The sequence below is a fragment of the Brassica oleracea genome, chromosome C5, assembly GCF_000695525.1.
Source record: "Brassica oleracea var. oleracea cultivar TO1000 chromosome C5, BOL, whole genome shotgun sequence".
Classification (NCBI taxonomy): Eukaryota; Viridiplantae; Streptophyta; class Magnoliopsida; order Brassicales; family Brassicaceae; genus Brassica; species Brassica oleracea.
Window position 1 is genome coordinate 39555664 of NC_027752.1, and position 23109 is coordinate 39578772.

At 36.6% G+C, this 23109-nt stretch overlaps 5 protein-coding genes and 1 non-coding gene across 8 annotated transcripts; 3 read left to right on the plus strand and 3 right to left on the minus strand.

Annotated features, from left to right (window-relative positions):
• Positions 1-3262: 3262 nt before the first annotated feature.
• Positions 3263-5421, minus strand: LOC106292889 (reticulon-4-interacting protein 1, mitochondrial). The gene is made up of 7 exons (XM_013728556.1): positions 5147-5421; positions 4740-4967; positions 4530-4603; positions 4237-4393; positions 4024-4143; positions 3826-3934; positions 3263-3704 (listed from the first exon to the last, which is right to left on the minus strand). Exons 1-7 carry the CDS (start codon positions 5366-5368, stop codon positions 3526-3528), a joined length of 1089 nt encoding a protein of 362 aa, XP_013584010.1. The 5' UTR covers positions 5369-5421; the 3' UTR covers positions 3263-3525.
• Positions 5422-5740: 319 nt separating this feature from the next.
• Positions 5741-7727, minus strand: LOC106292874 (RNA exonuclease 4). The gene is made up of 9 exons (XM_013728545.1): positions 7577-7727; positions 7389-7470; positions 7228-7306; positions 6966-7047; positions 6764-6872; positions 6521-6609; positions 6371-6435; positions 6214-6292; positions 5741-6124 (listed from the first exon to the last, which is right to left on the minus strand). Exons 1-9 carry the CDS (start codon positions 7658-7660, stop codon positions 5972-5974), a joined length of 822 nt encoding a protein of 273 aa, XP_013583999.1. The 5' UTR covers positions 7661-7727; the 3' UTR covers positions 5741-5971.
• A 1003-nt stretch (positions 7728-8730) lies between these two features.
• LOC106343676 lies at positions 8731-11375 on the plus strand. 3 transcript variants are annotated; one of them, XM_013782955.1, is made up of 6 exons: positions 8731-8834; positions 9400-10003; positions 10094-10422; positions 10525-10623; positions 10695-10856; positions 10964-11375. In XM_013782955.1, the coding sequence occupies exons 2-6, from the start codon at positions 9418-9420 to the stop codon at positions 11123-11125; spliced, it is 1338 nt and encodes a 445-aa protein (XP_013638409.1). In that variant the 5' UTR covers positions 8731-8834; positions 9400-9417; the 3' UTR covers positions 11126-11375. The 3 variants fall into 3 exon arrangements, with proteins under 3 accessions (XP_013638409.1, XP_013638407.1, XP_013638408.1); XM_013782953.1 differs by having other exon boundaries at positions 8738-8943; positions 9403-10003; XM_013782954.1 differs by having other exon boundaries at positions 8738-8919; positions 9403-10003.
• Positions 11376-11875: 500 nt separating this feature from the next.
• On the plus strand, positions 11876-11949 carry TRNAI-UAU. The gene has a single exon. It is a non-coding gene; the product is annotated as a tRNA-Ile (tRNA).
• Positions 11950-14445: 2496 nt separating this feature from the next.
• On the plus strand, positions 14446-15836 carry LOC106293007. Its single transcript, XM_013728676.1, has 2 exons — positions 14446-14615; positions 14980-15836. Exon 2 carries the CDS (start codon positions 15000-15002, stop codon positions 15648-15650), a length of 651 nt encoding a protein of 216 aa, XP_013584130.1. The 5' UTR covers positions 14446-14615; positions 14980-14999; the 3' UTR covers positions 15651-15836.
• A 1121-nt stretch (positions 15837-16957) lies between these two features.
• LOC106295776 (transcription factor TCP4-like) lies at positions 16958-19172 on the minus strand. Its single transcript, XM_013731754.1, has 2 exons — positions 17445-19172; positions 16958-17354 (listed from the first exon to the last, which is right to left on the minus strand). Exon 1 carries the CDS (start codon positions 18687-18689, stop codon positions 17475-17477), a length of 1215 nt encoding a protein of 404 aa, XP_013587208.1. The 5' UTR covers positions 18690-19172; the 3' UTR covers positions 16958-17354; positions 17445-17474.
• Between the last annotated feature and the right edge of the window lie 3937 nt (positions 19173-23109).

A 23109-nucleotide genomic window follows, 5' to 3' on the forward strand; every position in this document is an offset into this window, starting at 1 on the left:
ATGATATGCTTTTGGAAAATTGTGAATAATAATCAGCTCAGGGGTTTTTTTTTATCAAAACAGCTCAGGGGTTTCTGGCTGCGAAATTGTGCCAGCAAACTGTAATATGTATTTATCTCTAGTATAGTAAATATGTATATGACAAACAGCTTTGTTTTTGTTATCTAGTGTGTTATAATTCTCATTCAAACCTCTCAATGATTATAACAGTCGCGGGATACAACAATCAATAATTATTGCAATGTACATATTGGTTTGTAGATAGTACGTTGATTGATGGGGGTGGTTAGAGATGTAAGGATTTATTCCACGTTATGGAAATCAACATGGATATCTGCGAGAAGATATACTTCAACATGTACGTCTGTTCCTGGAAACCTCTTCGATGTTTATAAGTTATAACCAGTGAAGACCAAGTGTTGGGATCTATTGGATACTTAAGAATATTCCTGCTGTGTGTTTGGCTCGAAATTATAATCATTTGAGATAATTGACTGAGATTTACTCATCTAACGACCAAACATTTGGGATCACAAACGGGGAAAATATTAGCTAACCAAAACGAATAAATAAATTATTGTTTTTATAAAAGCGAATTAAGGAGACAACGTCTTTTTTTCTTGTTCATAATGATAAAAACAATAGACCAGAAGTCCTAGTCACATGGTCCTGGCTAAATACGGTCGAATACAAATATGAAAGATATCATCTTAATAAATAAATTAAAGAAGACAAACCTTTTTTTGTTGGCTCAAATAAAGAAGAAAAAATAATCTTATTATAGTAATTAAAAGCATTATAGAGCCCAAAGCTTGCACGTGATCGGACTACCCGGAGATAGGGTAATGAGTCGACATGGCCGTTGTTCTTCTTGTTTTTAGCTATAATTATTACTACATCTTTATAAAATTTAATCTAATTTTATTATACGCTTTTTTCTCTGAGTTTTCTTCTCGTGAAGTTGTCACTTTGCTAGTTTGCTTTCTTTCTTGTGGATGCATGAAACTAAGGGCACGTCGTGTCGCTTTTTGTAGCACTTAAAAGAGTCGGACCCAGTCTCTTTTTAAAACATTTATGTTGTTCCAAAATGGAGTATAGTCAAATAATTAGAGAGATAGTATACTCTTAATAATTCAGTTTAAGAAAAGAGATGATTGCTGACTGATTAGATAGATAAACTCATACCAAAATATGTTTCTACACCGCTCGTGAAGTTAAATTGCATTTTATCAATAGATACAAAACCAAACAAAAAAAATAATATATAGATCCTCGAACAAACAAATAAACCTTGATAGAAAACTTAATACCCAAAGATCGAAAGAACCAAATATATAAACTTCATGAAGATTAAAATGCGAATTTTTCACATGTAGTCTAAAAGTTCCATTCAATTGACCCATTTACTGAATATAGTGGCGTGAGAAAATGTTGACAAAAAAAATGGCGTGAGAAAATGCGCGCGTAATGAACCGCGAAGTAACGGTCATAATAAACAGAATAATAGAGGAAGATAGGTGGGTGAGGTGGCAGACATACAGAGAGAAGAAAGGAGTTTGACCAGACCATTAAAAGACTAGAGGACCACACTATAAGCCATAACATTGCATTAACATGCTTCTAAAAACACTCGTACTTTTATTTAATTTATCAATTAAACACCAATATCTCTTCCTCAATTTAAAATTATCTGTCTGTACTATATATGAGTATATAGTAAATACTAAACACATACTTCATTGGGCTATCTTAAAGTTATTTGTTACAAAGACAAATTTTGTAAAAATAGTGCATGATATATATGGAGAAGCTATTTACAAAGGTAACAACAAATCCTAGCGTTCTCTCACAAAAAAAAAAAAAAAAAATCCTAGACTAACCCATATCATTTTTTCTTACTATGACTAGTATAAAAATGTAACAATCCAGTTTCCACAAGAATCAACACTGCTGTATAAGAATATAACTATGTATATAATAAATGGCAAATTGATAACAGAGACCTACGCGATTTAACTGACAATAAATTTGATGAAATTATAAACACGTGCTCATTGGTCCCCAACAAATAATAGAGTATGTAGAGTAGAACAGAGTATATGAATTTACTAGATCTTTAGAAGAAACTAAAGAACTGAAATAATGTTACGACTTGGAAGAGTTTTACTGACTTATTACTAGTTTACTAGCCAATAACAGTGACATGTACCTGAAAAAGTTTCGAAGGCTTGGACGGGAAAAACAAAAGAATGTTTCCTTGTCCCACCGATGACGTTGCTAGCGTTACTCGGTAAGAAGGCTGTGTATACCACGCGTATAGTAGCGCGTGTGAAGAATTAAATTCGTTTGCTGATCTGGCAGAGGGATACAGAAGTTTGACTGGACCATTAAAGGACGAGAACCAGACAAAACATTCATTTAATAAGCTGTTTAACACCTGCCATGTTATGCTTTTAATGACAACTCGAGGTCATTTAATTAACTATTAAGAGTATTTGTTATTTAATCAAGAAACTAAAAAGTAGAGTGAATGCTATGAGGTTGGCTTTGCGTTCAATCATGTGATCAACTTTCGCTTCGCGTCACACAATTAGCAATTATGTATGACTTATACTCCCTCTGGATTTAAATATAAGATGTTTAAGGTTTTACACACGAAACAATAAATACAATATTTTAGTTGTTACTTTTTGATTATATCAATAAAGTTTCACCACTCCTAATTTTACTTTTAATTTATGTTTAAATTTTAAAAATAAATGCATTAATTATATCTCAAAACATCATACATTTGTATACAAGATAAAAATATAGAACATCTTACATTCATATCCGGAGGGAGTATTTAATTAAGGTTTAATAGTTCGAGACTTGGATCTTATATGGTTCAAATCTCAGACTAAAAGCAATGGTTTGTAAAAACTCACATGTGTATAATCCAGAAGATCATCAAACTCACATGCATACAATTTTGGATTTGTTCGATCATGTGATCAACTTAGGCTTCGCGTCACGTATTTAACAATTATGTATAATTTATTTAATTGAATTTGACATCTACGTTATCTCATGGTTCAATAGTTCACACCTTACATCTTAGGGTTTAGATCTCAGACAATGTTGTAATCATCAAGATCATAAAATTCAGCATATTACAGTGATTGTTTTGTTGTTTGTTTGGAATATGTTGTGGATAAATCAAACCTAAGCATTGATAAGATCCACATACAATAGATAGATGACAGCAACAGAAAAACACATTACTAAACCATTTTTCATTACTCGATTTAATTTGGTTTACTGCAACTTGCAACAAAGACAATGTCTAAATAAAAAGAACCATTGGGAAAGTCTATACAGAAACTTTATGTTCTTGATGTGAATCCTAAGCCTGATAGATCTCATTTACAGAAAACTCCAGACGCAAAAAACATTTGTTTCCCATGCGTGTAATTTCTAAAAAAAGGAACGAACTGCTAGGGAGCTCTGCAGGTATTATTATTGTTACCCCTATGTATATATAGTTCAGAGCTCTAGAACCACCTTACCCGGAACCAGCTTCTTCTCCTTGGCTTCATGAGCTGCTACAACTTCGGTTATAGGAAACGTCTTTTCCACTGGTATCTTTAGCTTTCCGGCTCCAACTAACCGCTGAATCTCGGCTAGACCTTCAGGATCAGCCCTCATATACGTCCACCAGTAGTCTGTAATTTTTTGAGTTCATTACATTCAAAATTTGATTTATACCTATTCGATGGACATGTCTTATTAACATAATAGTTCCTACGAAACCGAAGAGAGAGTAATGCATGATCCAATCTTTACCTATTCCATGAGAATACTGATACTGTATCTTTTTCTTCGCTAAGAGTGAAGTTGCAAGCGGAAGCCCAATCAGAAAACCGTATCTATCAGTCAATGATGCAGCCTCACCCTTCAATAGATCAATGCAAGAGAGAATAAAAACACTTTTCTAAGAGCAAAGGTAGCTCGCAAGGCAGAGACAAAAGAACTATTGTATACCTGGAGAGTCATATAGTTGCCACCCTTCCTCAAGAAGTTTATGCCTATTCTCTCGGTCTCAGGCCGACCAATAGTATCCAACACAGCGTCAAACTTTCCTTTCACTGCCACCTCAATGTCCTGCCCATGATACAGATCAGGTTCATGAATCAGAACAATATAATCATGGCTTTACTTTGGATCAGCAGAGAAATAAACAGATTCTATCCTTACCTCGGTTAAGTAGTCAACAGCTTGCTCGGCACCAGCTGCTAGTATACGATCTTTGGTCTGACCAACACAAGAGGCTGTAACATGACACCCAAAGGCTACGCCCAGCTGGATTGCAGCAAAACCTACTGCTCCTCCTCCAAAAACTAATAGCCTTTGTCTGCAAATAGAAAGGTTTATAGGAAGAAATTGTTGAGTCCATGCTATTAAACAAGTAACAAGAAAGCATCTTTGTGAATGTATTAGTATCAGCTTCCTGCCACATGCAGATAATAATAGTTTCTCAAAAATCATACCCTTCGAGTATCCGAGCATTACTCTTCAACGCACGCCAAGCCGTCAACGCAGCAAAAGGAATAGCGCTCGCCTCCTACAAGAAGCAGACAAAAGAAGATGAAAACTCTTAACGGAAAACAATAAAAATGGCTTAGGCAATACAGACATTCAAGCATTCAATAAACAGGCTTTAAGGGTATTTAATATACTATATAGATCTTCCTACTTACCACATGAGAAACCGATGATGGCTTTTCAGTAAGTTCCTCCTCAGAAAGTATCCCATAATCAGTATAAGTACCTCTCAATGCAGTAGGATGCAACGCACCAAAAACTTCTTGCCCTACTTTAAATGCCTTCACTGAGTTACCAACGGCTGCAACTTCACCACTGATATCACGTCCAATTATAACGGGTAGATGCGGTTGTAACACAGAACGCCCATATCCTGCTCGTATCTGTGAGATCAACACGCCAATATCAACAGAAGAATCATAAGATCAATCTCACTACTCTTATTCACAGCATCAATAAAGCCAATCTTAATCCAGCAATCTCCGATTATATCCAATGCATGTTCGCTAAGCAAATGAAATGTAATCAAAGAAAGCGGATCAAGCAAGCAGAGAACACTCACTCTGCAATCAAGAGGATTGACGGAGACAGCTCTCGCACGGACGAGGACCTCGTTCGGATTGAGATTCGGCACCGGAACGTTCTCCCGGAGCTCCAAAACCTCCGGGCCGCCGAATCGTGGCAGCATCACAGCACGGCAACCGGTGAAGATGCTACGTAGGGAACTTAACCTCGCCGGATGAGACACCAATCCGGCCATAGAGCTACCGCGCAATGATCTCATCACTCGTATTTCTCCTCCGTCGATGCGAAAATCTGCTTCTTCTATTTTAAGACTTTAAAGGTTTTTATGTAACACAGAAACGGAAAATTGAAGACGTGGCAGCATTAGCGTCCGCAGAGCGGGTTTGTTTACTTGCAAGCTGCTGGTTTCGACCAACCCGGTTTGTTCCAAACCGAAATTGATTCAACCAGAAGTTTAATAAACCAACCGGCTCAATGTGTCAATTCTTGAAATTGAGCTAGAGGAATGTAGCTCGAACCAGTTGCAAAACCATTTAGTAATCGTGGATACCGAACAAAAATTGAATAGTCATTATGCATGTACCAAATCAAAACCATTAGTCCCCATATTAGGGAATAGAGACTTAGACAATGTTGGAAGCCTAATTGGAGTGAACCGAGAAGAATGAGTATTTTGATGATACAGGAGGAGCCAATATGGTATAACGTCGTGATAAACTTGTATACAACAAGATGGTACATTGTGGGAACCTGATGCTAACAAGTAAAGCCCACATCAAAAATGGAAGAGACGAACAAAACTTTTCAGCTATTGTTGGTTTCTGTTTGATCAGAATGTTTGCTTTAGCTTTGTTTGGTTGATTCAAACAGTTGAGGTGTGATTAGCTTCCTTTACTTTCTTCTTAGGCTTACGCTTCTTTTGTTTCAGCCTCATCCTTGTCTGGTCTTTCACGTTTCTCTCCCACTCTCTTCTGTTCTTCTGGTAAAGCAGCATTGCAGCTCTTGCATCATCAATCTTGTCATGGAAACAAGAGTTGAGATTTGCGGAACTAAAAGAACATGATAAAGTGGGATCAAAGATGTTTGTCAGATGTAGAAACTTACAGGACAGTGCTCTCCGTTTTGGATGTCGGCCCCTAGAAACTCAGATGCAAGATGTTTCAGAGACTTTCTTGTTTTGTCCCTGTTTGGAAGATTACAGATGGGTTCATTAGGACAAGATGAAGAGAGAAAAGAGGGGTTGGTGAGATGTGAGAAATACTTGAGAAAAGGCTGATACTCTGCTGTGTCCCTTATGTCCTTTTTCGGGTGAGTTAACAGCAAAACCTGTAGCAAAAGTCTAGTTCTGTTAAAACTATGTATTAGGCAAAGTAATCAGATTCGAGATTTGTGATAAAAACCACAGACAGACCTTGAGATCGTTGTGCAAGGCATGTCCCACGAGAATCTTCCCCTTGATCAACTCCGCTACTTTGGTCTGAGCAACTCGGAAATCTTTGGCTGAAGATTAAAACAAAGATGAAAGTTCCAAACTTTATAGCAGATGTTCCAATTCATTTGCACACTAAAAAGCCTCAGCTTTCACTTTCAGAGGATAGGAATGAATGTTGACAGGTTCAAGAAGAAGGTAAGAAAAGATGAAAGTAAGACCAACCCTTTCTTAAATCTCTAGGTCGAATCCCACTAATATGCGTTCGAAAGTCAACAACACGTTCCACTGGACGGACAAACTCATCGTACAGAACATTTCCCCATTTGTTTACCTGTGAAACAACCAGTGAGCTTCACGTAGGAGGAGATACGGGTATAATCCTCAAGAAGATGGATTAAGAGAAAGGCATTCAATGTATACATACCAAGGTAACACGTCCAAGGGCGCTTTTGGTTCCTTGACTGACACCAACCATTTCACAGTCCATAGCCACTTCATCTGTCAAACTACCCCACACGTTGGTAAGATTTGATATACACAGATTGGCTCAAAGAATCATTTTCTATCAACACTGTTTAAAAATGCTATAAACTGTTGTCAATTACAGTGTATATCTCTCAGCTACTTAGTTAGTACCACATAGCAATCAAACGCATTTAGCGACAGAGAGAGTCCACAAAGCTAACCTGGAATCGTCATTAACCGGAGCTAAGGGACTAATCTTAGGAACATCCACCTCCGTATCAGGTCTCTCTTTCCGCTTCCCTGCAAGAGTTGAACCACTGAGAGACCAAACCTATGTCTAAAAAAAATCTAAACCCAACTTCATGTTCGAAACTTTTGGTACCTAATATGGACCTAGGATTATCTGAGTCGTCATTGTTTGACGATTTTCGATTTCCCGAGTTATTCGAATCAGATTTCAGCTTCTGCAGTGACAATGAAGAGAACCAAACAAAGAAGGAGATATCAATGGCTGAACAAAGTCTGGAGGAAGAGGAAGGAGGGGTAAGAGAGAGAGAGAAGGAGACTAACTTGTTGGAGGAGTGACCAATTAGGGTTTATCTGAACGGGTTTAGGGTTTTTCTTCTTCGGCTTTCTCTTCAGATCAGAACTCATCTTCTTCTTCGTACACGAACTAGGCGGCTCAAGAGTGAGGAGACCTATTGAAAACAGCTCTTGATGTCTGCTTATGCATAAGCGACACCGTTTCGGTAAGATTGATTTAACTAAACCAAACCGCGTATTAATATTAAGATTGATTTTAATGTTTTTATTATTGTTTTGTTTTTGTTGTTGTTGGTAAGTAAATTACTAATTAGACATTGAATTTAATTCGTTTGGCCTAACTCTTAACCACCATTAGAAAATAATGAAATCAAAAGGAACACAAAAGAGAAAAAGACAAAAATAGCACTAAATCAAATTTTTGTTCCCAAACTAACACTCAAAGTCAAAAGTCACAAAAATAACACTTAATGTTTTATCAAAAGTCACAAACTTAGGGTTTAGAGTTAAAGGGTGTGGTTTAGGATTTAGAGTTTAGGGTTTAAGGTTTGGGGTTTAGGGTTTAGGGTTTAGAGTTTAGGATTTAGGGTTTAGGGTTTAGGGTTTAGGGTTTAGAGTTTAGAGTTTAGGGTTTAGAGTTTAAGGTTTAGGGTTTAGAGTTGAGAAATGAGGTTTTGGGGATAAGATTTCAAATTTTGAAAAATAAAAAAATTAAAATTTTCAAAGGATAAACTTAGAAATGTGCTATTTTGATCATTTTAGTTTTTGAGTGCTATTTTTGTGATATAAACTTAGAAATGTTCTATTTTGGAGATTTGGCCAACGCAAAAAGTATCATTGATTTTCAAAATCGTTACTAGTTAAGAGCATGTTAGTATTCACTATAGGCTACCACATTCTTCTTCTTTGTTAAATTGGCAAATGCCTTTGGTACTAGACAAAAGTGATCTTATTATTCAAAGTAGTATTAACTAATTAGATGTGAAATCTAAAGTTCGTGTTCACTGAATAAAAGCAAATAATTTGACCAATAACAACGTTTTTCTCATAATTAGGATAACAGTCAATTAATTTTATTTAGCCAAAAAAAAAACAATTGCTGTCAGAAAGCTAAGAAACCAGTGAAAAATATTATATTTTAAAAAAGGTAAAGATAAAAAGCATAAGAGAATATCGTAAAAGAAAAGAAAAACTGATGAGAAAAGAGGAAAATAAAATAAAAAACCTTCCATCACCCTCCTCCTTTGATCTCTATCTCTATCTCCCTGATTAAACTCTGGATAATCAGTCAATCTCTTATGATCATCGCAAATAATCGGATCTTCGAGCTTTAGATTATTTTGAGTATATGGTCGTTTGGTAATATATTGGTGGGTTGATCATCTTTTGAAATGGTTAGATTACATTGAGGAGCTGCTGAAGAATTGCAATATTGCATTGATGGACTTATCTTTGTATATTATTTTGATGTTCCTTGCTTTCTGAATTAGGATTTGATCTATGCAGCTAGATTTTCATACTTTACACAATGTATCCGTGAAGCTTGAGTGTTCAATGTGTTGTCTGTGGATACAGTTTCTTTGTGCCTCTCTATAACTTAACCATAAAAAAAATCACAGGGGAAATGTTTCTAGACTTTACATTCTTGGGGACATACTTAGAGAAGAACATTTACTCTCTTTTTTTTTTTTGTATGTTTTGCTTCCATTGCTAGAAGTCAGAACGTTTTAAATATTATACTTGTGCTTATTGAAACAAACTTTGCTAGAATCAGCTTTTGTTCTTTTATGTGAGAATTTCACTTGTTTTCTCTCTCTCTAATGTTGTTGACCTTTCTAAAATTCCACTGCCAGGGGGTTTCTGCAGCTATGCTGACTGGTTTAGACATGGAGCAGCATTCTCAAACTTTTGGCCTCCCTCCTCCAGATATCTCTGTTCCTAGTTTCGAACCTTATGACAACAACAACTCAATGTTACACAGGCTTCAACAGTCCCATCATCATCAACGTCCTTCCAATTTTGGTCCTGCCATGTCAACCCCACCACATTTCCATCTCCCTTATGCGCCTTTTCATGCTCCACCGTTTGCTCCTGGAGGTACTTCCACTGAAAATGAGAGGGATGCACGTGTTATGGGTCAGGGATACAAAAGAAAGAGCACTCAAGTAATGCCCGGAAATTTTCAGTATCAAAGCACTGCAGAAGCACCTTTCCCATTCCCACACTATGGCCCACAACCAGTAGATGAGAGGAGTGTGAGGAACAGAGCAGGAGCAGCTACAATGGATCCGCCTCTCTCCCATGTTCATAGCAATTTCGTGCAAGGAAGCTATCTAGCTCCTCCTTTTCCACCTCCTGGCTCAGTCTGGTATGACCAACATTGTAATGGAAACACATCTGATGGATCCTCTTCTTCGCTTTGGCCCCAACCACCCTCTGTACCTTATATGCATGGTAATTAATATCCGTATTCTCTCAACACTGAGACTGGTCTTTATGCAAGTTCTTGAAAATCTTAATTATTCGTCTTGTTTGATTTCTTAGGTCACGGTGTTACTGGCTCCATAAACTCTGGTAATGTCTGCTTTCCGAGATACCATGAAACATCTAGTAGCAGAAACCAAACACCATTTGTATACCCTAGACACAACCATTTTAGCCATCATCCGGCACCTCCTCCCACCTTATTCCCTCACTTGGCTTCAGTCTCATACACTGTTCCCATGAATATTCATGATGCTTCCTACAGTCATGTGGGACCAGTTCAATCAACTGGGTTTAGTATAAACCCGCAACGTCCCCTAGATGATTTTGTACCTGCAGCGACTCTTAGAAACCATGGACTGCCTCGCTTTAGAGCATTTCCCACAGATGTAATTAACATCCTCTTTAGCACATTTTGTTCATCTTTTAGTGTCACTTTGTTCAAAAATGTTTATTCTTTATTATTGGCGTTTTTTCTGTTTTATGTTTAGGAAGTTGCAGTGTTCAGAGAAGGAGGCTTCTACAATGCTGTTGATTATGTTGATCATCATCAAGACATGCGCTTGGACATAGAGGACATGTCATATGAGGTGAGGGCATGTGAAGAGTTTATATATTTGTTTTTCTTGTCTTATTAACATACAAACCTGCGGTGGCGCAGGAGCTTCTTGCTTTGAGCGACCATATTGGCACTGTGAAGACTGGCTTATCAGAAGAAGATGTGGAAGCTCTTCTGAAAAGAAGAACGTCCTTATCGACCAGAATCAACCTGGAAGATGCTACATCTACCGATCTAGAAACAGATTCTTGCACTATATGCCAGGTAAAGCCCAAGAAATCTTGAGACTTCATCCTCCAAGCTTATGCAAACATTCCTCACTCACTCTTATTGGTAGTAAAACTGGCTTTTTCCTAACTGGGGATTGACAGGAAAACTACAAGAACCAAGATCAGATCGCAACGCTGGATTGCAGACACGAGTATCATGCAGAATGTTTGAAGAAGTGGTTGGTTATCAAGAACATTTGCCCAGTGTGTAAATCAGAGGCACTTGGTCATGGAAAAGAAGAAGGAACGATAAAAAGTTTATAGGAGGAGAGGTTTCTGCTGGTTCAACCCAATAGACGTTATGGTTTTTTCAACAATGCTTATGAATATTGGTTTTGTAAGAGTAACAGAGTCAGGGTAAGTTTCAGCCCCCAAGTTCTGTAAATTTAAAACTTTTGGGCACATAATTTGTATAACAGTCTAAAGCTGAGATTGGCTTAGCGAATATGAAAACTGTATAGGCTTCTTTGGTTCTTTGTACATTTGGTTGCTCCTCAGAAGTTTATTTAATCTTCTTCACCTCTAGCACCATTTATTTTCTTGTTCATAGATTGTCGAATATGTTTATATAAAAAAAGAAAGCATTATAATGATCTGAGAAACTTACACCAAGCCAATGAACGAGAAGAAAACAAAGTTAAAAAAAAGGAGAACATCTGTATATAGTTTTGCCTAATTACCAGAACAAATGGACATCAACTTGAGAAGCACCTTGTTGACCTCGGAAACATCGTCCTTAGATCCGACATAGATACTATGTTTTGTAGGGAAAGTAGCCGGATCATCATCTCCAATATTCCAAGCTTTTTGGCTTGCCACCGGTATATCTGAGAATGTGTTCTCTTCCTATGCAAAGTCTGTGGCGTCTTAAACTTAAGTCATGGTTTGTATACTTGTATGATAGAACCTTTACTGCAAAACATCTCTTCTTCCTTTGTTAGTCCTGAGCTAACAATACCACATATACAAGCAGAAAATAGAATAAATACAAAAAACAGAATATACTTGCAAGCAGTTCCCGTAGCTCAGTTGGTTAGAGCGTTGGTCTTATGAGCCGAAGGTCGCGGGTTCGAGCCCCGCCGGGAACATTTTGAGTTTTTTTTTTAATTTTTTGGTCTTTTATCACCCTTAAATTTTAGCAAATTTAACAATTCAATCCCAAACTAATCAATACTACCAGAGAAACCTCTTAAGCTAAACATTTTTTGCCGAGTGTTATCCATTATTTTGATCAGTTTTATCACACTGGCCCAAAACTTATTAAATTATTAGAGACAGACCCACCTTGTTGTATTTGAAGAAAAAGATCAAACACCACCTTTCACTTTTGGTTGTAATGTCAATCACCAAGATGGGTTTAATCACCAGAGAGCGAAGCTTCAACTCTTCTTTCTCTCGCCATTTGCTTAAGCACCACTCATCATTAACCTTCTCGTGCCTTAAAAGAAAGAACACATATTAAACACCATATCACTGTAATACTATCACATACTCTGGTTAAGTCTTTATCTTCTCCAATAAAACCTTTTGTTGTTCTGTATCTGTCGGCTTAATACTGATAGTCTTTTGTCATGGGATCTGGCTGATTGTACCATTCTCTCATCAATTACGAATGAACAAAACAGAACAAATTAGATCGAGGCAACATTAGTAAAAAAACTCTGTTTCATTCTTGTATACTAGTGACTTCAAAACATGTTCTTTTTAGGTACCTTCAGAAACAATAAACTGTTTCAAACCGATCAAATCAAGCTCAGTTTATAATACGCTTAACATAGAGATAGCTATTATTCACATTCAAAGGGCTTTCCAAGCTTACTAGTTTTTCATTATCCACAACTATGGTTCTTGAGAATTCTTCAGACGAGAAAAAGACTAAGCAGCTTGTAAAGCGCAAAGAGATTTAACTCATTGGTCCAAGGTCATACAATGAGGAACTCAGTCCGATATACAGATTGAGATCACAAACACAACGTTTGTATATGGTGAGACAAGACAGACTCCAGAACAAAATGTTGTAAAAAATCGGTTGAAGCTTAAAGTTCTAGCCGCACCAGCTAGAAGTTGAGTGGTGTGGATGTTCTTGAACAATAGAAATTCTCGCGATGATACAACTGAAAGAAGAGGCTACAGTGAAGCGTGAACGAGCAATGGCTTATGCCTTCTTTCATCAGGCCAACGGCCTGAGACTCATATACTGTAACATCCCGAGTTGTGATATGTGAAAAGGCAGAATTGATTTGGCTACCTATGTCACCAAAGTTGACTTACCTTTTCCGGAGCACATCCTGAAAGAACTCCAGAGTTAAGCGTGTTTGAGCTGGAGTAGTGGAATGATGGGTGACCTATCGGGAAGTGATTCGCGATAGCGTGCGAGTGAGGCCAAAGCATGAGAAAAAGCCGGGTGGTGATTGCAGGGTCAGTAAACAATGATTTCGAGCCTTTAGCAAAATTAACGGACCGATCGCTGAAACGGGATGGACCCACGGGCCGAGAGAGCAGGCGTGGGTGGCCCATTAGTTGTGGACGGTCGGTGCGTTATAGATACATTACTTGTTTGTGTTTCAGATACCTTGTAGATCAAGTCACTTTCTGGTTTTTTTTTTTTTTTGCAGCAGAGTGTTGATACTACACAGTATCTAGGTCAAGCTTGGTTTAACCTTGACAAAGAAAACTAGGAATTGAGTTGGAAATAACGGTGGATATAGCAGCTCGACCTTGGGAGATTAGGGCTCAATGCGTAGTCACTAAACCGAACAAACCAGCTAGGAAACCGGAGAACTTATCACCAAATGTGATCGCAAAGTGGCATGGGCATTTTTACTCGGATCCGAAGATCCGATCCAAAACCGACCCGAAAAATCCCGGTGCGGATAGGAACCGATCCTTTTACCCTATTGGATCTTGTTGTGTGCGAAACCGAAGAATATCCGAAATTTCTAATATATATTAGGTATATATGAGTGTTTCAGTATATTTTTGGTATAAAGGATATTTTTTTTTAAGTTTCGAATATGGGTTTTCGGATATGGTTTTGGATTTCAGATAAAATTTTAAATTTTCAAAAATATAATTAGGATAATCAGATTTTGGGTAAAATTTTAGATATTTTCGGGTATTTAAATATTTTCAAGTTTTTTTGTGTGTTTTTGGGTATTTTTGGGCCGGATCCGACATGACCCGACTCAAAACCGAATCAAACCTGAACCGAACAAATTCTAGTTATCCTATTGGATCCAACTAAATATGACCCGAACTAAAACCAACCTAGAACTGAACTAAATCCGAACCGACAAACTCTAGTTACCCTATTAGATCCAACTATATAATATCTGAACCGATCAAAATCCGACAAGACCCGAACTAAATCCGAACAAACAAATTCTAATTGTTCTATTGGATCTAAATATGTAAGACCCAAAATTTCAGATCCGACGAGACCGATCTGAGGACCCGAATGTCGGCGACCCAAAGGAAGCTGCGAGTTCATTAACGGTGACGAAAGATCTTCACCGTTATGTCAGTTTTTAAAATTAATCTATTTGGGCTTACTCTATTGGGCCATCGATACAAGGAGTCGGCGACATAACTAAAGTTATAGAATCTGAATCAGGTCTTGTCGCTTTTCGTCTCTCTCTGTCTCTTCGTGTTCTCTTTCTCTCTCTGTCGCTTCTAAACATTCAGATCGCTAGCTAGCTCTGGTCGTGCGCATCTAATTTGCTGCTGTATTCCTTCTTTTTTTCCCAGAGCTGAGGTAATATTAATCCTTCTTGAATGATAATTGCTTAAATTCATCTTTTTTAATAGTATTTCGACCTTACTGTTTGATGCAATCTCTCTCAATTAGACTTTTCTGGGAAAAATGACTGAACTTTCTTGTTCACATCAAATTATTGTGAGAATCCCACGTCAGGGTTGAGTTCCTTTCAGTAAATCTCTTGAAAGATTTGGTTGAAAACGACATTTTTCTAATTTTTTAAAAATCAAAACTTTTCAAACTTGGACCGATCTAGTTAAAGCTCCACACTTCAGTTACGTGTTGTATACATCTAATCTCTTGTAATGATGGTGGAGACTTTTTGTCTGATCAAATTAACGTAAGTTTCTTTGATTCACAGCTCTCAACACGTTCGCAAAAATGAACAAAAGTCCACGCATCGATATCCCTTCATCGTCTTCTCCAGCTTCAGTTTCTGCAGATGGTGAGCTCAATGAAGACGACATCTTCTCGATAGACGTAACTCACACTCCGCCGTCTTCTTCTCCTTCGCAACACCCACCTGCTCGCCAGCTTCAGAGGAGCAAAAGCGGTTTGAAAAACGTGGAAGCTTCTGGTATCCTCGCTGCTCTTCCCGAACCTTCTGGCAACAGCTACCTCAACCACGTCTTTCACCATAAGCCTGCAGCTTCTTCCTCGCCTTCTTCATCTTCCGCTAGAACCATTCCCTCAGCTCCTAAACCGCCTCAAGAGAGGCTTCCATATACAGCTTCTTTTATAGGTGGAGGGAAGTTTCCTCAGTCAGCTCCGGTTCAAGTGCCGTTAGCATCTTTGGCCATGATGAATCGTCATAAGAAGGAGTTCAAGCTTACTGATGTGGTGGATGAGGATGAGGAGGAGGAAGAAGAAGAAGGCGAAATGCTTCCTCCACATGAGATTGTAGCTCGGTCTTTGGCGAAGTCTTCTTTATTGTCTTGCTCGGTTCTTGAAGGAGCTGGAAGAACACTTAAAGGGAGAGATCTCCGGCAGGTAAGGAATGCTGTTTTCAGAAGAACCGGTTTCATAGATTGAGTTTTGTTTTTTCACCTTAAGACCATTCTTTAATTTGTTATCCAATTGAACCTGTATGTTCACCTTATCCAATTTGGTCACAGAAACTTTCCAATGTATGTTCATATACAGTATGTTTTGTCTACTTCATATCAAAGACTGAGATGTGATATCACGTGTTTATATAATTGTTGATGAGACACAGAACTTTAGAGATGTTCTTTTGAGTTTCACATGTATTCAAGTTCTTAACTGACTAGTCTTTAAGAGTCGTCATAGTCTTCTCTCAAAAGAAAAAGTGAATCACCTTTTATGTTGTCAGTAAAAATTAAAGGCATACAGGAAGTGAAAAGAGAGAGGGGACCATTCTTAAAGTGATAGCTCTTTTACAATCTTGGCTCCATCTTCTTCTTCTTCAACATCACTCTCAAACCCATTAGATTTTTTTGAGGTTTAGTGTGAAATGTTTTACTTGGTCATATAACAGTTACACTGTACTATGTTATCTACCTGTCTTAGAGAACAAAGTTACTGATGATATTATCAGTTGACAAACCAAAATAAAAAAGAGGGAATCTATTGTAGATTGAATATGATTGAGTCATGAGACCTTAAAATAAAGATTCTCAGCCTTTCTATCTTTTAGTAGAAGGTACTTTGTGATAATCTCAACCTTCTCATTTGGTGTGGTTGGTGATGTATTTATTACATCACATGAAAAGGTGTTTGCTTTTTCTTTTAAAAGGTTGAAATTTTAATAACTATCAGCTAAATGAATATAAAATGAACATCTGAAACCATGCATTTCAACCCAAGTTTGTATTTTTGACTAACTTTGTAGAATCTAAAATTATTTGTATAAAGATGAATGATGGAGATGATGGGAGTTAGTTTTGATCAACTTCCTACATTTAGACAAACATGGGCGGCTCTCTATACCTATCTCATGTCCCCATTCTTTTACTAATGAAAGAAGACAACGATCACATTCAAGTTTGGTGGATCTCCCTCCTACCACTAAAGTAGGTGTGTGAGAGAGAACAATTAATGACATCAGATATAAGATAAACAATCCTTTTTTATTACTCCTTGTGAGGAAAATTTTCACTTGTAATTTAAGGAAACTGGCTAAATGATGTTCTAGAAGAAGCAACAATTCAAAACTTACTGTTCATTGAAAATGACTAACTTTCTTATCATTGGGTCCAAAAGGATAGAGTGAGATATAAGGATCAACCTAACAATGATCATATCTAGTTTGGAGAGGGTATTTACCAACCTAGTTTTTTAACAGTTTAAAAGCTGAGAAAAAGGTAGCAAAACCCATATGAAAATAAAAGAGAAAGTGCAAGACTTTATTACAGCATCCATGGAGTTACACACAACAAGAACAGGGAACTGAGATTTCTCAAGTATCTGGCTATTGCAGTAACAAGAGGATGATGATGATGATACAACACACAACAAAAAGGTTTTCAGATACAACACAACAAGAAAGAAACCCTGGAATCTAACCATAACTGAGCTACAGGTAAAAAAAGATGAAAATTACAAATGACAAGGTCAGGATACTGGAAGAAGAAGAACCTGAGACTGTATGGTCTTTTTTCTCTACTCTTTCATCCTTTTCCTGCCTTTTTCTTTCAAGCCATTGAATACAAACGTCTTCCCTGTTCCGAACAATCTAAGCCAAAGCTTTCAATGTGAATGGAAGCTTGACAAGCCCTGCAAAATGTGTATTTTTTTTAGTTCAACGAACAGGACAACTTCAAAAGTACTGAGCTTGAAGTAAAAAAAGACAGAACTCGGAATAACCTGGAACATAGAGGATAATTGTTTGGATTGTTAACGATGGCGAGAAATGGAGGAAGCAGATGACGGTTTGTTGGAGAGACCATCGTGCTGCTCCTCTTCTTGACCCTGAAACCGTGCTGGTATGCGGAAACCGGAAGAGAATTCACCTTGGTGAACCGGCTGAGGAATATGGTGGTGGTGGTGGTTGAGATCGTCGGTGGAGATGGATTGATGATGGTGGTGGTGAGGATCAAACCAAGCACGGATCATGGGACTGTAACTGGACTGAAGGGGACCCCTCTGAGAATAAAGCTGGCTTTGGCCAAGTACTGGCTGAAACGACGTCGCCGCAGGCGGAGCAAAGAGAAACCCTCCTCCTCCTCCGTTTCCTGTCTCGGTTGCTCCGCCGCTGTTCCAAGCCACAAGCCTCTGAATTGACTGTTGCTCCCAACCACCCGTCGACGTGTCATACCCTAGCGGATTGCTCTGTCCGTAGAACAGAACTGGCTCGGCGGTGGAGGCGGACGCGGAGTGGTGGTGCTGGAGAAGAGACGGTGGACCATCCGGGAACGAGTGCAGCGAGAGACGGAGATCTTGGTTATGGCTATTGGTTCGAGAAAGCAAATTCGGCGGGTGATGATGGTAGTTGCTGTGCATAAGCTGATTCGGAGGAGGAGCTTCCGTTGTAGAGCCAACCACCGGGAAAAACGACTTTATAGTGTCAGCGATAGAATCCGAATCCATCGACGGAGGGAGGAAACTCGACTCGTTCCCCCGATGCTCAGCCACTCCCTCGAATCCACCGAACTGAAGCTGCTGCTGTTGCTGCTGCGACGGCGGCGGCGGTGGCGGCGACGGAGAGATTCGAGTTTTAGCGGCGGTTCTTCTCGGTTTCGCGTTTGCGGCGGCGTTGCGCATTGCGTCGGCGGGGTTCCACGGCGGAAGCTGAGCGAGCTCGTCGATGGAAGCTTTAGCCTTCTTGATAAGCCAGTCGACGGCTTTGCTGGGCCGGTCGAAGCCGAGGCGGTCCTGAACGTCGTAGAACTGAATCGCCGTGTGAGCCGACAGCCTCACGCGCCGGTCACGTGGCCCTTTGGCCGTGCAGACTTTGCTGTGCCGATCTTTCCTTCCCGTCGACCGAACAATGTGACCTCCTTGCACCTCGACGATCTCGCCGCAGCCGCCGTTCGCCGCCTCGCGGTGCCTCATTGAAGAAGGCGGTGGTGGTGCTGGAGGGTGGAGAAAGTGGTGAGCTTCGTCTGCCATTGGTTGAGCATATTGAGGAAGCTCGGCGTCTTCTTCTTCTTCTTCTTCTTCGTTGAGGCGGCGACGGCGGAGAGGGCGGTCGTGTAAAGAATCCAGAGTAGCTCAAAAAGGATGTAACTCACGCATACTCACTCTCTCACCTAAAAAAACCCTAACCCTAAAAAGCCAAAGAAGAAGAAGAAGAGGACTTGTTAAAAACTGAAGACTAACCCATGTCTGAATCTTTCTCTCTACTTCTCTTTTTAAAATTCTATGCACTTGCTAGAGATAAAAAGCAAGAAGGAGACCAAACAGATGACGCAAGCGAGGAGAGATAGAGAGAGAGAGAGATGAGTTACTGACCAATCAATAAATAAACCCAGAGAAAAAAGCTTTTTCGATTCTTTTTCTTGTGTTTCTCGGGAAAATTTAAAGAGGATGCTAAAGTAAAAGTAAGAGAGGAGAGTGTTGTGGGTTGATGATGACGCAACCGGTAAGATGACAGTGTTTTTGCTCTTTCATTAAAGATCTCTCTTTCTCATCTCTTCCCACATTCAATTTTCTTTTCTTTTTTAATATTTCACCTTTTCTTTACTTTGTTTCTTTTTGGGTAATCAAAGTTTAGTTTAGTTCAGTTGTTTCCCAAATTTATCCATCTCTTTTTTCTTAAAAATTACTCTCTCCGTTATTAAATATAAGACGTTTTTGGTAAAATACGGTTATTAAAAAAATTTATATTTTATCTAAAATGTATTATTAAAACTACAAATTAAAAACAACTGAACCAATTACAAAATAGAACTATTAAATTTGATTGGTTACACAGTTTTTGATAAAATTAAAGTTACATCAAAATATGAAAACATCTTACATATTGGAACATAATTTTTTTTTTCCAAACATCCTATGTTTAAGAACTGAGAGAGTATTCATATGTTCCAAAAGATTTATTCTTAAATTGACCAACTAAGATTTCGTTATTTCATATTCGACATCTTTTAAAAAAAGAAAAAAAATATTGTCAAATTATATTTTGTTTTAAAAAAAATAAATAAAAAATAATAGTAATTATAAAAAAAAAGAATTTTTCAAAACGATATTTTTAACGTCGTCAGCAAAAAACTAAACCCTAAACCCTAAATCTTAAATCCTTCGTAAACCCTAAACCCTTGGGTAAATCCTAAACTTTTGGATAAATCCTAAAATCTAAATCAAAAACACTAAACCCTAAATCATAAACCCTAAATCCTTGAGTGTTTTAGTATTTAGTATTTTTGATTTAGAGTTTAGGATTTATCCAAGAGTTTAGGGTTTAGGATTTAGTGTTTTGCTGGCGACGTTAAAAATATTTATTTTATAACTACTACTACTATTTTTTATTAATTATTTTTAACTTTTTTATTTTAAAAACATAATATAATTTGACAATATATTTTTTTTTTTTAGGATATCAAATATAAAATAATATAATCCTATTGGTTGGTGAACCTAGAATAAGTCGTTCCAAACTACATAAAAGATGAAATTGGAATACATTTTTCAAATAAAATCTGAATGCTTAATTCCTTGGGGGCCCTAATTCTTTTGCATTTTAAAAAATATTCACCTGTTACAATAAACAAACAAAAAAAAGTATTTTACTTGGTTCCATAACATGTCATTTTGTTCCAGAAAAAATTAACAATTATTTGCAAAATCATTTAAAATTTTTGTTTTTGGAACAAGTGAAATGTTGATTTCATTCCATTAAATTCCATAAATAATTCCTATCATTCCATATATATTTTTTATTTATTACCAATTACACCCAGAATTTTAGGATATTGCACAACTATTAAAAACTTGTTTCTTATCTGAAAATATCATTAAAATAAAAATAAAAATTATTTAATTAATTATAAAATATACTACCAAATATCATTAGTTATTTAGTTTTTGATAAATATAAAAACTATTATTAAAATATGAAAATATCTTTTATTTTGAAATATCAGAAACTTTTTTAAGCATCATGTATTTTAAAACAAAAAGAGTGATTCAAAGATGAATATCGAAGTTTTGGTAATGTATACATATAGTTTTTTGTCAACAAAATAAAAATTATACAAAATGATTGTGAACTATACAAATAATACGCCACCGCATAGTCATACATTTATACAAATTTAGATAGCCAATAAACTATGACAAATTTAGAATTTACCATCTTCTATTAATTTTTTAAGAAAATAGATCAAATATTGAGAATTTTTCATGTTTACCACTTTTTAGTACCACTATTTATGTTTATCACCACTAAAGAGACATTTTTAAAAATGCATGCTTCATTGAGTGTCAAAATAATCTTATACATTTTTTTCTATATATATAATAAATAATTATTTAAATAAATTAAAAATATTTTATAAATATTTTTTCATGTTTTCAAATTATACTTTTTCATATTCAAACATTTTTATAATTTTTTTTTTTTGGAAAAAAAATTCGATTTTTTTCAATTTTTTATTGAAAATCGAAAACTATGTTTGAAACTATTTCTTAGAAAAATTATACTTTTTAAAGTATTTATTTATATATTTATTAGAATCCTAAATTTTACATTCCAAAAACCCTACTTCACCTCTCATCTCTAAACTCTATGTGTAGATTAGTTAATCTTAGAGTTATAAATGTCTTTTATCTTTTATTAAAAGTGAAGGTAAAAGTGGTTACTGTAAATATAAAAAATGGTACTATCAATGTGGTATTTTTGGCAATTTTTTAATATTCAAAATGTAATATTACACAATAGTAATCATGTGATAACATATTAAAAATATCATTGGAAGTTGGCGGGTACAAGCTTAATATAGTTTTATGGCTATCGAAATTTTGTCTAATATGTTAGCAACATAAGATACATTAATTCAAGAATGTTATCATGTAATAGATTAATAGTGTATTGTTAGTATAACTGGCAATTGTTATTTTTCTTATATAAGTGGTAAGTGAATATATATTATGAATATATCATAATCGTATACTAAATTACTGGGAAATAACAAGTTGATTTAATAAACGAATAAGTACCCCAGAAGAAAAAACATATGGTGTTGGCTGGGTCAAGGATCAATTCAAGGTTTCGTGCATCTCCGGTTTCTTTTTAAAGGGTTGACTCACCCATAATATTATGGAACTATATAAAAAAGGCTCTTTGTTTGTTGATGCTCCACTTTCTCCACCTTTTTGTTTTAAAGAATCTCAATGGTTTATAACTAAAGCAGATTTTACTCGGAAAAGCGGGACTTGATCACATACACACAAGGGTGAACAAAAAAAAAAAAAAAAAAAAAAACAAGGATTCAACGTAACGCTCGATCTTCGTATATACGCTTCGAACACCTTTGTCTATGAATGAATTTTCATTTTATGCTCTTTTTCGTTTTTTTTATCATGTCTTAGTATTATATAAACTTTTTTTTTTTTTTGATATCCGTGGGGGATCCCAGGCGGTAAGCCCAAACTAATTCCCACGAGGCCTTCCATCCGGGCACGCACGATTATAGACGGGAAGGTGGCCAAGGCGACTCGAACCCAGGGCAGGCACTCCAGCTGGAGTTCCATTACCACTAGGCCAAGAGCTATTGGTTTAAACTCTTATTTGCTTCACTTGAAACTAGACAACGACACAGAGATCCTCGTGTTTTGTTCTAGCTTCCACTACTTCTTTGAGTTATTTCCTACATGTTGTGACTTGTTCAGATAATCCTTTTATCTCTAACATGCATATAACATATGGATATATTTCGAATTATGACAATAAGGTACGTAATAAACTAATTAATAAATGATAGTAAAAGACAATTTAAGCTTCAACGGAGGTATATAATTCATATCTTACAAGTTATAAAATAATTGGTGTGACTCCATATTCCATAATGCTTCTTGAATCCCAACCAACTGACGACAACTACAACTCTTGCACAACTATATATGGAGTAATACTGTAATACTTTATCTAGGTTAAAAACTAATAATAACAAAACCTTATTGTTGTTCACACAGTTTTATTTAACATGTTGAATTTGAATCATAGTTTTCAAGTCGTTGAATTGGTTAATTTTGGCTAACGGAACAATAAAGGAGTTGACTCAACGTATATATATCATCATCACCTTGTGCTGTTTTATTAGTTGGAGGAAATAGTTATACAGCATTATTAGTAGACTTTTAAACTATTGCGTCAATATATAACTAATTCAAACACACCTACTTTAATGGAATAATAATTCTGAAAGTGACATATTACTATATTAGCATTATAAGCATTATATAAATGGTTCGGTCGATTGATAAACCTAATACGAACGCATTAAATAATTGTTCAAACAAAAATCAAATACTATAAAATACTATATCTCAACATTAATTACGTTATTTTATAGAGATTAGGGGGGAGGGG

Excerpts from the sequence above, each read along its gene's own strand:
- LOC106292889 (XM_013728556.1), bottom strand. The coding sequence starts at position 5,368 with ATGAGATCATTGCGCGGTAGCTCTATGGCCGGATTGGTGTCTCATCCG. Across the intron at positions 3,935-4,023 it reads GCAACTATATGACTCTCCAG|GGTGAGGCTGCATCATTGAC; the intron begins GTATACAATAGT and ends GATCTATTGAAG. Across the intron at positions 3,705-3,825 it reads TCAGTATTCTCATGGAATAG|ACTACTGGTGGACGTATATG; the intron begins GTAAAGATTGGA and ends AAAAAATTACAG.
- LOC106292874 (XM_013728545.1), bottom strand. The coding sequence starts at position 7,660 with ATGAGTTCTGATCTGAAGAGAAAGCCGAAGAAGAAAAACCCTAAACCC. Across the intron at positions 7,307-7,388 it reads TAATCCTAGGTCCATATTAG|GGAAGCGGAAAGAGAGACCT; the intron begins GTACCAAAAGTT and ends CAACTCTTGCAG. Across the intron at positions 6,436-6,520 it reads CCTTGCACAACGATCTCAAG|GTTTTGCTGTTAACTCACCC; the intron begins GTCTGTCTGTGG and ends CTTTTGCTACAG.
- LOC106343676 (XM_013782953.1), top strand. Across the intron at positions 10,423-10,524 it reads TTAGAGCATTTCCCACAGAT|GAAGTTGCAGTGTTCAGAGA; the intron begins GTAATTAACATC and ends TTTTATGTTTAG. Across the intron at positions 10,624-10,694 it reads TAGAGGACATGTCATATGAG|GAGCTTCTTGCTTTGAGCGA; the intron begins GTGAGGGCATGT and ends GCGGTGGCGCAG.
- LOC106293007 (XM_013728676.1), top strand. The coding sequence starts at position 15,000 with ATGAACAAAAGTCCACGCATCGATATCCCTTCATCGTCTTCTCCAGCT.
- LOC106295776 (XM_013731754.1), bottom strand. The coding sequence starts at position 18,689 with ATGGCAGACGAAGCTCACCACTTTCTCCACCCTCCAGCACCACCACCG.